The sequence below is a fragment of the Lutjanus erythropterus genome, chromosome 11 (assembly GCF_056507025.1).
Source record: "Lutjanus erythropterus isolate fLutEry1 chromosome 11, fLutEry1.hap2, whole genome shotgun sequence".
Taxonomy (NCBI): domain Eukaryota; kingdom Metazoa; phylum Chordata; class Actinopteri; order Lutjaniformes; family Lutjanidae; genus Lutjanus; species Lutjanus erythropterus.
The window spans coordinates 14,213,775-14,229,367 of NC_139327.1; the positions used below are offsets into that span (position 1 = coordinate 14,213,775).

The 15,593-nt window shown below is 37.6% G+C and overlaps 1 protein-coding gene across 4 annotated transcripts in view; it reads right to left on the minus strand.

Annotated features, from left to right (window-relative positions):
• LOC146318752 (roundabout homolog 1-like) overlaps window positions 1-15,593 on the minus strand; it is a 142,987-nt gene that overhangs the window by 119,189 nt on the left and 8,205 nt on the right. For 2 of the 4 annotated variants that reach the window (XM_084730878.1, XM_084730876.1), the window contains exons 2-4: window positions 15,110-15,304; window positions 13,727-13,861; window positions 10,231-10,323 (exon numbers count right to left, since the gene is read on the minus strand). In XM_084730878.1, the coding sequence (XP_084587004.1) occupies window positions 10,231-10,323; window positions 13,727-13,817 (184 nt within the window). In that variant the 5' untranslated portion in view covers window positions 13,818-13,861; window positions 15,110-15,304. Of the gene's footprint in view, window positions 1-3,833; window positions 4,516-10,230; window positions 10,324-13,726; window positions 13,862-15,109; window positions 15,305-15,593 lie in introns of those variants that run through there. The other 2 variants (XM_084730877.1, XM_084730879.1) reach the window with 2 other exon arrangements.

The following is a 15,593-nucleotide window of genomic DNA, read 5'->3' on the forward strand; positions in this document are numbered from 1 at the left end:
TGTTCTGCAGGTCTCTGAGCCACTTACTTTCCACTGATAACACATGGATGAGAGGGTCTATAAAGGTAGAATAACCCCCAGAGGACCTTGGTCACTTATTGCTAAAGTAATTAGCCTAGTTATTAGCTCAGCTGATACAGTTATAATAAAGATATTAATCCTATCTGCTTTCAAACCCTCCATTATTTTTGGAGAGCCGCAGCTGTGAGACAACCTTCATACCAAAGACCAACAAGATGAGATAGTCTGTTATTTTCCCATGATTCCTTTTTTTAGACTGTGTTTACAGGCCATCAAACAAAGCAGGTAGAATGGCGTGGCAAGTCCTAGCGTCACTCTGGGGATGCATAATTTAGATCTGCAGGATGAAAGGGACAAAGCCATTTCGACACGAGCATATGCTTTTAATGGCCATCATTTAGATTATTATGTATCATCCAATTACTGTTGGCAGATTTATTATGCAGAGATTAAACCCTCAGCGAAGGGGAGTTCCAGGTTTCCCTTCTGAGTATGAGGTCACTTAACAACACGGCTTTAAGAGCTCAATGTTTTAATGATGGACCATTGTATGTTTTTGTGCCACAGTCAAGATATAATACAAGGGGATGAGTTGGTATACGTGAAACAATAGTAGGGTGGAAAAAGCATGTAATCATTCTAATTGCAATTTGTTCAGCATGGATCATTTTCAAGGACAGGCATGTTAGCCTGGCATCTATCCCAGCTATATGCAAGCTGTGGTGGGACAGGGATTTGGTAAACACACAAGTTCAAACAGGACCACTGCCATGCGTACACCTTATCACATATAGTCCAGACATTTCACCCAAAAGTGTGGGTCAACCTCACACAAATTGTAACATAAAGAAATTCAACGGATTCTGTGTCCTTAGTTTGCTTTGAATGAGTTTTAGGGACTCGTATGACAAGAAAGTTTTGAAAATTGCCTAAATATATACCAAGTTGTATACAAGGCAACATAAACTGGCACTAGTCCATTAAAATGTTGGCATTGATTAACATAAATTTAAAACAAAATTATTTCAATATCACATAAAATAGCACTTTTAGATCTATATTACCTTCAAAATATTCATGATTGCAAAACTGGCACTAATCAACATAAGTGTTGGCAATGACTGATGAACATAAACATGAAGATGTTAACTTTTAAGTTGAAATTGTTTTTATTACAAAGACGTAAGAAAAGAAATGAAAACCCCTAACACCCTCACTTTAGATGTTTTGTCATGTTATGTTATGTTATGTTATGTTATGTTATGTTATGTTATGTTATGTTATGTTATGAGACAAGAACAGTGGAAAGAGTTTGTGTAGTTTTTGTATGAGGTCATGCTGTATAATGCCTGTACTAATATTTTGGCTTAATACTGCAGTACTGGGCCCATCAGTGTCAGATGTCTGGTCCATTGCAGTCTTTCTTTGCCCAAAACAGAAAGAAATAGTAAAAGCCCTCATGGTTCAGTGGTCAAGAGCACTGAATAATTCCGGCAGTGGCTTAATTTCTTAGAAGGGCTCCTCAAGTGAATAAATAAAAGCAATGGTTAGGAGCAACTTAGAGGTTTTATTGACCCCTGAAGTCTATGTTGGCAGCTTACAGTCTGAAAAAGACTGTAATGAAGGAGTGCCTCCGGTGCAAGTTCCGGTGCAAATTAATATATTCACGTCTTGCTGATGTTTCAGGGGCTTTTCTTAAAGATCAAACAACAAGACAACATGTCTGACTTAAGCACAAATCTTCTTGAATACTCTTGAAACTCTCTGGATCGCGAGGTTACCAAGTTTGTCAGTTTGGAAATTTAGAGACAACGAACTGGAAAATTGGTGTCATACACATTTTTGTGCTCTTGATGTGGACAGGCAAGCCTTAGCATGTTTCCTTTTTTGAGTCACCACTGAAATTTAAGAAAAGAGTTGGTAAAAGGCTGCATTATATCCACATGCTAACACTGTGCAGCTTCTGCTATGGTCAGAGAAACTACGAAGAACATTTGGTGCATTATCCTCGGTTTGGAAAGTGTTGTATAAATAAATCTCATGATAATATGTTAATTTTAAAGAACAGTGTCACACCCAAGAATAATGTTGAAGCCACATGTATTCTCAAGTGGGCAGAGCAATTTCTGCTCTCGTGAGAGCAAAAACCTTGGAAAAATCTGCCTCTACACTGTCAAATAAAGGATGTCCAGCCAACCAAATAAAGCCATCACTCACTGTCAGACACTTATGAAAGCTCTAGTGCTGAAAACATATTGTTGTTTTTTTCAGACTGTGGCCACTGCTAATGCTACTGACAGCTGTCTTTGTCTTATAGAGTGAACATGACTGGCGCCAGTGGGGAATTACAAGGACTCTTAAAAATAGGTGAAAAAAAAAAAAAAAGTTATCTAATATCTGTACTGAAGCTTCCTACTGTTTGTGTATGTGCCTTAGTTGGTGCTATATTGTACATAATATTATTCAGTCTTTGTGGGTGGAGCAGGTGAAGTCTCCTGATGCTTCTTCTGCTTGACCGGGACACACTGGCTGATGTCAGATACCAAGGTGTGACCCACGGCCAAAGTCTAGGGGAAAGTTGCGCCAGACTGATATATCAGTTGGCCGATATCATCAATCAGCCAATATTATCAGCCCGATATTGGCCTATCACAGCTATATCGGTCTATATATTGCTCTATCTGTGTTTTCTTTCATAGTGATTTAAAATTGTCTTGATGTCATTTTGGGCAGTAATTTTTATTGTTAAACCTGTCTTCATTCCATATCTTTGTCAACCACTTTTGAGAGATAATTGCAAAAAATGTGTGTTTATTCTATATTATGTATATTATATTCTCTGTAAATAATATTGACCGATATATAAGACTTTAAAAAAAAAAAAAAAAAAACTCAGTATCAGTCGGGCCCTAGTTGTTAGCACTCCAACAAAGACTGTTCTTCTCCAGCAATATCAGCGCTCAATCAATTTTATGCTCGGGTTAATTTTCCAAGAATTAACCTAGACCCTCCAACAGAAACACCCTCCTATGGCTGACACACAACATGTGTGATCCAAAGCTTTTTGTCTCTGTCTGCAGCATGTTTGACAGTGCCTGACATCCCTATATTGATGTCATACTGTATTCTGGAAGCAGGTTAGCCTAATTAATAAAAAATATATAAACTACTAGATGCTACTAATATTCATATGAATCTATCTCTCTTTCTCAAAATTAATACATTTATTTCAGTATTTCTCCCAGAGAATCTACCACACATGACATTGTTAGTGCATGGAGCCTTTTCCCCCAATGCGCTGGAAATAACATCTCCTCAGTGGTCTGACTGGTGCAAAGGGACTGTGAAGTCTCTCTGATCCTCATTAACCTGCAACTCGTGTAATGTATGCGCCAACTGAGGACTGAGGATAACTCCTCTCTTGCATCTGGGCATGCTATTGATAATATACATACACTCATGCCCTCACACAAAGTCCTTTTCCCCTTTAGACACTTATTGCAGCAATTAATTTCCACTGGTATGATAAGAGCTGCATGTGGTGCAGAGAGATGGGTCACTTTCAAGCAGCATGGGTCAGGGGCCACATGCAGACACTGCTGGCTGCACAGAGAAAAGGTGACCGAAATACCCGCAGGGTGCCTTGAAAGATCAAACTTTGCGCATTTATCATCACCCTCTCACCCGCCTCTCTCTGTTCCACTATTTAAATAACTTTTTTTTTTTTCTTTTTATATAAATACACGCAGCACATTAGCTTTTATTTTGAAACGTCCCATCCCGAAAACTAAAAAAATAAGAGCAGCTCATACCTGAACAAATCTGTACAAAAGCCAGTAGACAGTAAATTCCCGTCAAGCAGGCAGGCATCATTCAAGAGCAGCTGGAAACGGCGTAAATCCACTTAGAAAGCGTTTTTTTCTTTCTTCTCTATTTCATCTAAAATCACAACTTCTTCTGCTGCAGAGCCGATGATAACGGGGGTCCGGGTGCTGGAGAGTTCCTGAACTGAACTGAATGATTATAATAATACGGATGATAATGTTCAGAGCTGCTCCTCGCAGAGTGAATTTCTATTTGAATCAAAGTTCACATCAGTCGGAGACATCGTCGAGAAGTAATCCACTCTGGATTTTCTCCACTCCTGTCGAACTCCTCACTCGCAAACGCTGATAATAACTTCGCGGGATTCATCGGTGATCAGATATTTTAGTTCCACTTCAGAAGAAGCTTTATTTTTTTTTTCCGCGGCTGAATATGAGAGCAAGAATCCGGAGAGGAAGAGAGCAGAGCAGCGTCTAGTTGCAGTCACTTTAATGGTTTAAATGTGTAGTTTTAGCCCGGTTTCGTGGGACTGGCGCTGGTTGGATGAGGCGCCGTGCGTCTCTGCGCTCACTGATGGTTTGGTTTTCCTCCCCAGTCAGAGGCTTTTCTGTTGTGCAGAGGAGATTCCTGCGAGTCAGGCACCATTTAACCGCATCAGGATACATTCACAACGCGAGGCTCTACTAAAGCTTTGCATCAAGACCCAATATGAAAAAAGATCCAGCCTGATAAATGTTAGAAAAACATCAAAATGACTGCAAACCCCGGACTGTAGTTTAGAAGGATATCAAGTCCCATAATTCAAGCTGTTTCAAGCTTATTGAATGGCAGCAGCCTGCAGCAGACTGTGGCTGCACCCATTTAAATGCTTTGTTTTAAGTGTCCATCATTATCAAATATGTGAAGAAGAGCCTTTTATGAACTGTTGAATTCCCAAACCAAAAATGTGCTTAATATTTAAAGTGTGTCTACAGTTGAAAGTGAACATATTTGACCTTGATGAATGATTTATGCTATTTTTATCCGCCTATCAAGACACTTTAACTGTGTCCTTATTAAAACCTAAAGGGACCAGCTCATAGGAAGAATACTGTATTGTTAATGAGCCAGTGAAACGTGTCTTTATCCAGCAGCAGCAGCAGCAGTATTGTGCTGCTTCTTCTTGTGATGACAGAAATCAATATTTCGAGTTTTCACCCTCTGACCTCTCAACACACCACTGGGAAATTAAATGACATTTTAAGTGCATTAGGAACATAATTCCTAACATATTGTATCTTGATATCAAACACGTTGAAGTGATTATATGGATGAGCCTGGGTGAGATTCTACTTCAATAAAGCACATTTTGAACTGAGAAAGATTGACCCTCCAAAGTTAATAGTTAATAGTTACAGTATATATCTCTGACCCAGTGAACCTCACTCACACTGACGGTGTCTGCAGTTATTTAAGCGGGTCAGCGCTCCCTCTGCTGGCTGCAGGCCTGCAGCACAGCCTGCTGCAAAGGCAGCAGTTTGGGTCTGTTCATGATGTCACTATGTCGTCCATAGCACAGCCACCAAGGTTTTAAATGACCAGTTTTGAGGTGTTTTAGTTTTTTGTTTTGCAATGATTGCTATTCAAAGTTAAAGTTTTATTTGAAGGGATGTGCATAAGACTGTTGTAACAGTGTCATAACCATGCCATGACACCTGTTGTGAACATTAAGTCTTTATTTGAGTGCTGTGATTAAATGTCATTGAGTCAGTTCTGCCATATTCAATTCCAAATTGACAAATGTCTCTGTTACGACAATTGATATTAACTACACCAGTAAGGTTTGTTTTTTACAAAACTTAAAGAAACTGTTCACCCTTATGTTTTTACATTACATGACATATGTCATATGTGGTTGGTTTTGACACTGAGACCATTATAAGTGTGTCATGAATATTTTCCTGGTGTCAAACAGTTTCTTAAAGTCTGATGATGTCAAGTGATCATGACAAAGATATCTCAAACAATGGAAATTATTAAAATGACATAACTGACCAAATTACACTTAATGACAACAGTTATGAACAGTCATAAAGACTCCCTTATGTTCATGACAGGGTAATTCCAAGTTGGCATTGCTTAAGGTATCTGTGTCACGACAATTCAACATTATTAGACTTTGAGAACCTGCTTAGCTTTTATGTATAACATTACATTACACTGTCACATGTGGTTGGTTTTGACACTGGCTATCATGAGACCATTATAAGAGTGTCATAAATATTTTGCTTGACATCATGTAAAGTGGTACAATTTGAACTTGTCGTAAAGATGTTATTAAGTTTTATTACACTTTCAAATGCATTTATAATTTATTTATTATTATTTATAACGGTGTCAGAATGTCTCTTTAAGCTTGATCATGTCAAGTTTTGATGACAAAGTCATTACAGGTTATGTTGTCTCGGTTAATGTCAAGTTTTCATTATAAAGACATCTCAGAAAATGTCACCTTTGCAATAAAAGTGATATAACTGATCAAATGACACTCAATGACAACAGAGATAAACATTCATAAAGACTACTTCATGTTCATGACAAGTGTCAGGTTAAGTGTAATGACAGTTTTATGCACACTCCTCCTAAGAAAGAGTTAACAAATTTGCTGGTGTCCTAATTCTCCCACAGTGGAAATTTATGTTGTCTTAGTTAATGTCAAGTTGTCATAATAAAGGCATTGTTTGCTAGGTTAATGTTAAGTTGCCATAACAAAGACATCTCAAACAATGTCAGCTTTGCATTACAAGTGACATAAGTGACTAAATGACACTCAATGACAAAAAAATTATAAAGATGCCTTCATGTTCATTACAGGTGTCATGACATGGTTATGAAAGTGTCATGACAGTCTTGTGCACACCCCTTGAAATAAAGTGTTACCAAATTTTGTTTGCGTGCTAATTCTCTCACTCCACACTGAGGTCTCAGAAGCCACAGAGGAATTAGCAGGCAGGCTGCACTACACTACGAAAATATACCAAGTGAAGTGCATGCATAATTTCTACAATAAAAGGCATACACTCGAAGGCTCCTTGACATATCCAACCAAAATTAGTAACAGAAGAACACAGAGGATAATTATGCACGACAAAATTCAATCTCTCTGTCTCACTCACACGCCACAGGAAAAAACTGTGATGCTTCTGGTCTTTTCAGTCATATTTAAAGTGAATAAAGTTTACTTACTCTGCCCTCCCTGACCTCTTGTCTCAAATCCTTTAATTGCCCATTGTGGAGCACTGGTGGCTCTGCTGAATGGAGCCTGCTCTCCAAGCTGAGCCATTACAGTTGGTAAACAACCAATAAAATATGAGAAATTACAGTCTCACCACGAGCACATTTCTGCTTTTATAAAACATGCACTCTATTTTTTTGCATTCAAGAACCCGTTCCACTTCTGTCTCTTTGTCTTCTTCTTCTTTTTTCTCCGACGCCCTACTCAACATGTTTGCAGCAACATAATGGCACATAAATATACATTCATTTGTGCTACATTTCCTGCCATTTCCCCTATTATTCAGCCTAAGCCTTCCTCTTTCCTGGGAAGACAATAAACAAGGGTCTTGGTCTGTTTACATTCTTAAATTTCCTCCAAGTAAATATTATCCCCACTATACTATATGACTCTCTGGCAGCTCACTTGGCTGTGACTGACGGACTGCAAGAGCACCATAGCAGAGGACAAAATGATCTTGGTCATGTAATGACTGCATAATTAGTCTCATTTCGTAACACTGACAGGAATAAATTAGCTGTCTTCACAGTAGGGCTACAGCACAAATGACGAGAGTATAGAGGTTCTTTATGCATGTGTGGCCTCAACAGTGCACACAGCTAAATGTGGAGTTTGTGAATTCTATCGTGCATTTTCATAATTGGTTACAATCCAAAGCGTCTCGAACACCAGATGGTGAAAAAATGGACACAAAGACATGCACGTCTTCATGGAAACACAGCACATAAAATGGCAAGGATTTCAAGGTGACAGTGCCAAGTACAGAGACCTATTTTTATTTATTTATTTCACTCCAAAGTAGCTCTCCAGTTGGTTCCGAGCCAGGGGAGAAAATATCTCCAAAAAGCACAAAGCCAAATCCAAAAAATATTTATGAAGGAATAAATAATTTGGAATCTCCACAGAGCAACAAACTTGGCCTCGGCTAGTCCTCTATTAGTGACTGTTGATTGTTTTGCCCATGAAAAATAGACAGTTTTTCTCTGTCTGTACCTGCTATTGAGAGTGGGTCACACTTTATTTAACTAAATTAAATAATGTTATTTATTAGACAGTGTTAGACTCCTTGTTATACTATTATTAAACATTCTTAGATGGTAATTAGGGACAGATTACAACAGAACTGTAAACTAAGTTGTATTATTTCCCACTGTTAGACCCTTTTTAGACTTTATTAGAGGGTAAATACGGACACACTGCAACAGAACTGCATGATAAATTAAAGTGTGTTATTTACAATGACATTACATTAGTATAACACCAGCGTGCACACAGTTTCAAGCAACAACAGTGTTCATATGCAATGTTGACTATAAAGAATTTCCATTAGCTAACAGATGGAATAAATACACTTTAGATTACAGTTCTACTGCAATATGTCCTTAATCATCCTCTGAGAAAGTCAAAATGTGACCTAGGAAGGAAATTCAGTACACTGTGCAGTTGTATGTAACACATCACTGCCATCAGTCGCGCCTTTCACTACATTATTTTCCCCATTCCAGCTTTTATTTTGCATGCTGATTCTCCACTCTCCCTACTGCCTTTTATCTGTGACAGCTCTTTGGCTCTTTCATTTCCCTCCACTCGTTTATATCTTTGCCTATTTGTCAGCACCTCTTACTCCACATCACAACAGTCGCTCAGGGTCATACAAAGTGTTGAAGCAAAAAAAAAACAAAAAAACAGAGAGATAGCCTTCGTGTTCACCATCCACAAAAATAGTGGGGAAAGAAGCTGATGCAACGGCCATGCCTCTGCTCCTCTCAATCTCCCTCCAAATTGGCAAACCAGCAGCCACCCGGATGGTCTTATCAGTCGTTAAGACTTGGGCATCCTTTCAACTTCTCACAATCTCACTGTCATCTTTTTTTTCCTGCTGGGCCACAAAGATTTTATATAAAAAAAAATAGTCTTCTTATCTTGAGAGAGAAAACCGACAGATAAAGAATCCCTCTCTCAGCCATTAACTTCACATAAACTCCTACATCTGATGGAAGCCAGTAAAAGCTCCAATTTAGATTCCATAAAAGAAAAAAATCACATCTGTATAGACCCCATTAGAGATAAAAGACCAAAAAACATCATTATTTTAGCATTTCATTTTCATCTCAGTGTTAACTTAAATATTCTCCAGACTGTGCAGCATATAAGGTGCACATACGTCCTCTTCCAAAACCATAGAGGGAGAGAAGAACTCCAAACATTTAGCTTTGTTCCATCCCACTGCTTCCCATGTCGGAGCCCTTACCATAAAATGTCACAGCACAGGGAGAGGGGATTGAACTGTGTTAGCTTTGGACACAGCACTTAAGGTCTACAGCTGCTGAACTGGCATTAAGTGGTATTAGGGTCTTTGTCAGCAAAAGGAAACATAGTCCTCTTCTTGGGAATTGGGTTCAACGTTGTATCTTTCAAAGGACAAATACAGAATCAGCACAACTTGGAGTACCACTTTACAGACTGCTGGCTTTGTCCAGGCTTACTTCAGACATTTCTTTCAAACTGTGTTTCAGAGCTGCAATGATAAGTCTATTACCTAGAGATTTTCAAAGTATGAAACCGCGGGCCTCCCCTCCAACAAAGCAAGGAGAAAGATGTCCCCACTTTGTTTACCTTCTTAGATTTGTTCAATTACTGGATCCCTAATATTGCTGTTACATACTACACCAAATAAAAATAGTCTATCCAAAGGCATTAATTAGTCTCTCACTCTGGGAAAAACAGTAAACTTCCCTTATTGTGTATCTCTGAACCATCTCTTTAACCAAATCACACACATTTATGCTCTTCCATGTGATCTCCTTTTGATAACTTATGTCATATTTTGTTCTTAAATTCACTGAGCCCTCCCTGAAAGTCTCCCCTACAGGTTTGGGTCTGTCTTATTTTGTAGTCCTTTCTTCTTTATGTGATTTTACTTTTTGTCTTTGTCTTTTTGATACATTACAAAATTAGAAAAAGTTGGACTTGGAGACGGTGCAAAAGCACACTTCTGACTGATAGCACCTACTGATGGATCGCAGGCTGCAGGTTTGTGAAAGGGAAGTATAATTACTGTTTCGTATCTACAGCGGTTGCACAAATCACGTTTAGCTTGTGGATTGTACCTTTGTATCCGAGGCTGTTGTCCTGTTCAGATGCTGGTTCAGGTGCAGCTGTTTGGGTGATGACTTCACGTCTCTGTCTGGGGTTATCTGTATCTGTACAATTAAAAAGAAAATGTTAAACATGATAAGAAAAGAACTGGTGAATTACAACACCTATTTTTATCAATGAATCTACATAACTCCCTCAGAAAAAGTATTCAGAATGGAACTAATATACCCCAGCTCATGTTGGAGGAACTGTGAATCCTGCACTGCCTCTCATATATTCTGCCTATGTCCTATGTGGTTTTTCAAGAGGATATTCCACAAAGACCCCACAGTGGCACTACTCCTCCTATATACAATACATGGATCCAAAAAGTTTAGGACCTTTATCAGATGGAACAAACGGCGTACTCATTACGGCTCCAAAAATCCACATTTACTAAATGGGGGTGTCCTGTCATGGTTTTATTAATACAGAGTTCATCTTTCTTCTTTTATATTCCCTCTATACATCCATCACAGATTACATGTCATCTTCGCTGGAGTAAATTTTGCACCTGTATTTTTACTTATGCTATTGTAATTTGAAGTGGGCAATTAATATTATTAAATTAGGAAAATTTATATATTGCATTGCTGTTGATGTAAACAAAATAAAAATTAAGTCTGAAAAGAAAATAAGTACATAATTGCATCATTTTTTTCCTGGCCTGAGTTTAACCATGAACAGGAAACTAAGGCAATAAATCTCCCTGATGGATGAATGTTGTGGGACTTTTAAAGAGGCAGCCATGCTGAAGAAAAGAGTCTGTTTAGTCTACAACAGGCCTGCTTGTATGGTAACCTTCCTATACGACCATTACATCTTTTGCTGTATCCTTTAATGACCGCTGAGACAAAAGAATAAGGTTTCACAGGATTTTTCTTTTATTTATCTGTTCAATTTTAGAAAATGTGCTCAGTGTCAAGAGGGGATGGAATATAGTAGTCAAAATAAAACCACTAAAGCTGACTGAATACATCACTATCCTTTACTCTCCAGTGTATGATTACCCTTTTTATGAACCTTTTTTGACATTGCAAAAAAAAAGAAAGAAAAACTTAATTTGAGTCAGATGATGACTCATCAACTTTTAGTTAGTTTGTGTTCTTGTATAAATACATGAAAGGAAGGAGATATTTCCCTCGCCAATAGATGAATACATTTTGCTATGAAAGCACATTTTACTGTGAGGTGTAATCAAATTTAGTCCTGCAGCCACAGAAAGGTGAAGTATATGAACGAATTAATGTCTGAGTCACAAGAGAAATATGATCTCTTCTGGGTAAGCAGAAGCTAAATCAAATGCACTTTGGAAACTACAGACTGCTAATGGAAAATTAGCTGAGCAACCAACAAACTTTTTAGTTTAGAGCACTTAAATTGATGAAGTTGATGATCACTGCTGAAGACAATCTGGTAGATGTAATTACACATATATTTATAAATTAAATGCTTGCATGCACAACCATACATTTCCATTGATTTACTCATGCTTGCAGTCATTGATATTGTCTGAAAATCGACCACTAGAGGGTGCCACCACTTTACCATGATCCTGGATTTAAAGCCAGTAAGCACTAACAAAGATATGCATCTAACTTTTTTGTAATAGACACGTTTGAGTTCTGATTTTAAAAATGTGCTTGAATTTAAAAGCCATATACAACTATGAAATACTCCACTGGTTATCAATATGTCTCATGGAATGCCCAAAATTTTAAAGTTTGTATAATTATAAATTGAAAAATTTAAATGGCACTTAAGCCATTAATACTAGAACAGCCTAGGAGGTCATTTGGACCATTTTCAAAATTATATGTGCAATAACTTTGTTGAATTAAAAATACAGTGCTGCTGGTACTTATCCTAAAAGTGGCTGTATTTTCATTGAAAATGTCTTTTAATATAAATTACACAAAAGGCAAAGAAAAGGTGATAATTTTTGCCTGTCTCGGCTATTGGCGGTCATATTGACCATACAGAAATTGCCACTGTAATGTTGTTACCTTTTACATGGTAGGAGATGCATCTCGGTTGCTTAGCAACCAATAAAACTCAATAGAACTTCACAAGGGGACTTGATTTCCTATTTCTTGACATTCAAAACCATATAATTAATTAATTAGACTCCATTAAAAATAAAGGAGGGGACACCAGGGACGGTTGTAACACTCTTTGTCTCAGCACCTTTAACTCACTGAATTTTTCTGTTAAAGCTCCCAAGTTTTGAAACAAACTATCCTCACTTATTACAAATAGCAATGTTTCCAACTTTTTTCGTTTGATTTCTGTACTCAAATTCAGTCTTTTCCCATAGGCTATAATTATTTTTTGTGATGATTCTAGGTGGAAATTTGTTATTATTAATGTTAAAATAACCTGTTTATATTGTTATAAAATACACTTAACTGTTTTGCTCTCTGAGTAATTTTAGATTCATCTTAAATTTGACCTGGATCACTGATGGTTATTATCCTACAGACAAATACTGCTATGAATATATGCAATCATTACAGTTTACTATATGTGATGGGATGCATATTGATAAATATTTAAATACATTTTACAAAATTTACATTTTGGTGTAAACTAACAGACTAAATGTATAAATCTCGTTGTCTGGTATTTATCATGAGTGATAATACAGTCTGGAAGTCAAAGGTCAAAATGACTGCTTATGGCCATTCTAGTGGCTATACGAAATTCTGGCATTTCTTGTGTTAAAACCTCAAAAGCTATTCAAAGAAAACACGCTACTGTGTGTTGTTAATCATATTAAATGAAACCTAAACCTCTCCTGAAAAATTGCAACTTTTTTCAGTATCTCATTGTTTCAAATGACTGGGCATGGAAATTACACCTGGCCTTTATCACAGTACGCATTACTGTATCGCTGAATAAATGAAGTAATAAGAAGGAAAACAAAGTCATTACACTCAACTGAAGGTAAACAGCAAGTTTTATAGATGTTTCACAAAAAATAAATGAATATATATCCTGAGTTTGTTGTGTCTTAAAGTTTTCAGCCACAAGAGGACACCATAACTGCATCAACAACGTCTTGAATTTCTGCTATTAAAAGAGCTTTGGTAGATATATTTTTTATTCTTTTCTCATCCACACAGATACAAAGCTGGCATCTGAGGGGCACCTTGAAAACTGAGTGTCTAAACATGCCTTTTGATCAGGTATTCAGAATGGCTGCTGCGTTGACAGAAAGGGAGAAGATATCTGAAGAATAGAATTTTCCACTTTATGGGAAAAACTGTCCATACATATTGCCTGAAAAGTATTTCCATCTTTCTATTGCTGAAAATTTCTAAAAGATCATTTATAAAGTATGTTTTTGCACCCAAATTAAGGGTCAAAGTCACCTAAACACTGTCTCATCTTAAAAGAACAGAGCAGTGAAAGAATAATCTTGATGTTGCAATGTCATGTGTGTCTGGTTAATAAAGACGTTCACACCTGAAGCGTCCATGGCGCTGCCCTGCTGCAGCTGGTTGACACAGAGCAGGCTGGTGAGAAGGAAGGTGACCGGTGATTGTAGAGTCAGCATGGTCCCTGATGGCCCTGCCTGCCTTCAAGAAGGCCTCAACAAACCTGGAATCAAAACACAGGTGACGCTTTAAAACTTACAAGGACATCACATACACCGTGGTCTGACCTTTAGACATACAGGAGGAATAAAGAGATCAGTACACCATGCACAATGCTCCAAAGTTAGACAGATAGCAACAGTCTTTGTTTTTATTTTGCCTTCATGTTTTGCTTATTTTGATGAGAAAGGTGAAAAAAGTTGACCAAGTAAAGCACAAGTTTGTTTTGTTTTTTTCATTTTTCATTTTTTATTTTTTTATTTGACAGGGATAATACATGTAGGCATTCATAGTTAAATACAAATGCAATGTGTAGGACTTCTAGTCATAGATATTTCACAGTTCTTGTCCCTGGTTAGGCTTTTAAAGAATAACACACAGTGTGTAGTGTTACATGAGTTATGTCACATGACTTGTGGCAATCGACCTATTCTGTTGTGTAGGTATGTGGATGTGTTTACATAAATGGATCATTTTAAGGTAATTTATATTTCCAAGTGATTAAAGTGATTATATGCTTATCAAAACATTATATTATATTATATTTCTGTCATAATCGACAAAAAAATTGGTGTAGATCTTACAAACTGGACCTTTAAGGTTTTTCTGTCTTATCCTACATGTAACAAATGTTTGTGCCAGTCTATTGTGAGGATTGAAATAAGAAAAAAAATATCATTAGAATGATATTAGACTTTTGTTACACTATTATTTGCATAATAAAACCCTATTGTGATAAATATTTTGTAATGTTTTCAGGAATTTTATACTCTCACAAAGTGAAATCACACAAACTCCTTGTCCACCATCTACCCTGCTGGCGAGCACAACGTACAACAATGTTTCTGTGTGAAATTCCACTATAAAGAAGAGAGGAAGACAGATGGACTTTCCTGTGAAACCCACCCAGCACTCAGCCAAACTCTGAGTCTGTCTGTTTCAGTCTGATCCAATCCACACAAAGCGAGGGAATGCAGATTACAACGGCTCCAGTGTTGCTTTTCCTATCGTATTCCAACACACGAGTGAACTCCTCCAGTACATCTCAAACATACTCTCTATGTGCTTTGTGCAAAACTGTGTGTGCGCACGCTTTGTGTTCAAGTGTTCCATCAAACTTTCATGTGCTCATGCATAATCCAAGTCAAACACCATGCAAACATGCTCACATTTACCTTCTGCACATCCCAACCTAAGCCCCCTCCCAAACGAATACACACCTCCGCACATGCACACACAGCATAAAACACACCCTTGCTCTCAAGTGGGAATGGTGATGAGACACGGTGACAGCGCCAGGCGAGAGGAATAGGAAGTCAGTTGTACTGATCAGCCATCTGTGGTACAAACAGCTTTGCGACTCATCCTAGCTGTCTGATGGATGGCCAGATTCCTGGGATGTCTTGGCACCCTGTGGCCACCGGCTCCACGCTCCACTTTAATTGTTCTGAGAAATGCACACCAACAGCCAACATTATAAACAGGCCAAAAACTCGAGCAAAAAGTGAGTATGGTGTGCACACAGTGATGAGAAGGGTGAGGTTTCATTTTTGTGACTGAGACTGAATGTGAAATCTTAAACTAATGATTTTATGTTTTGGGTTTGTTTTGTTTCTTTGTTTAGGGTTTGTTAGGCAATCAACAATCTTGAAAAACTGCTTAAAAAACTGAAGTATTTAATTTTGATTAATGACTTCATTTTAAAACTTTGGAAAAAAAGGCTGGATAGACTGTTT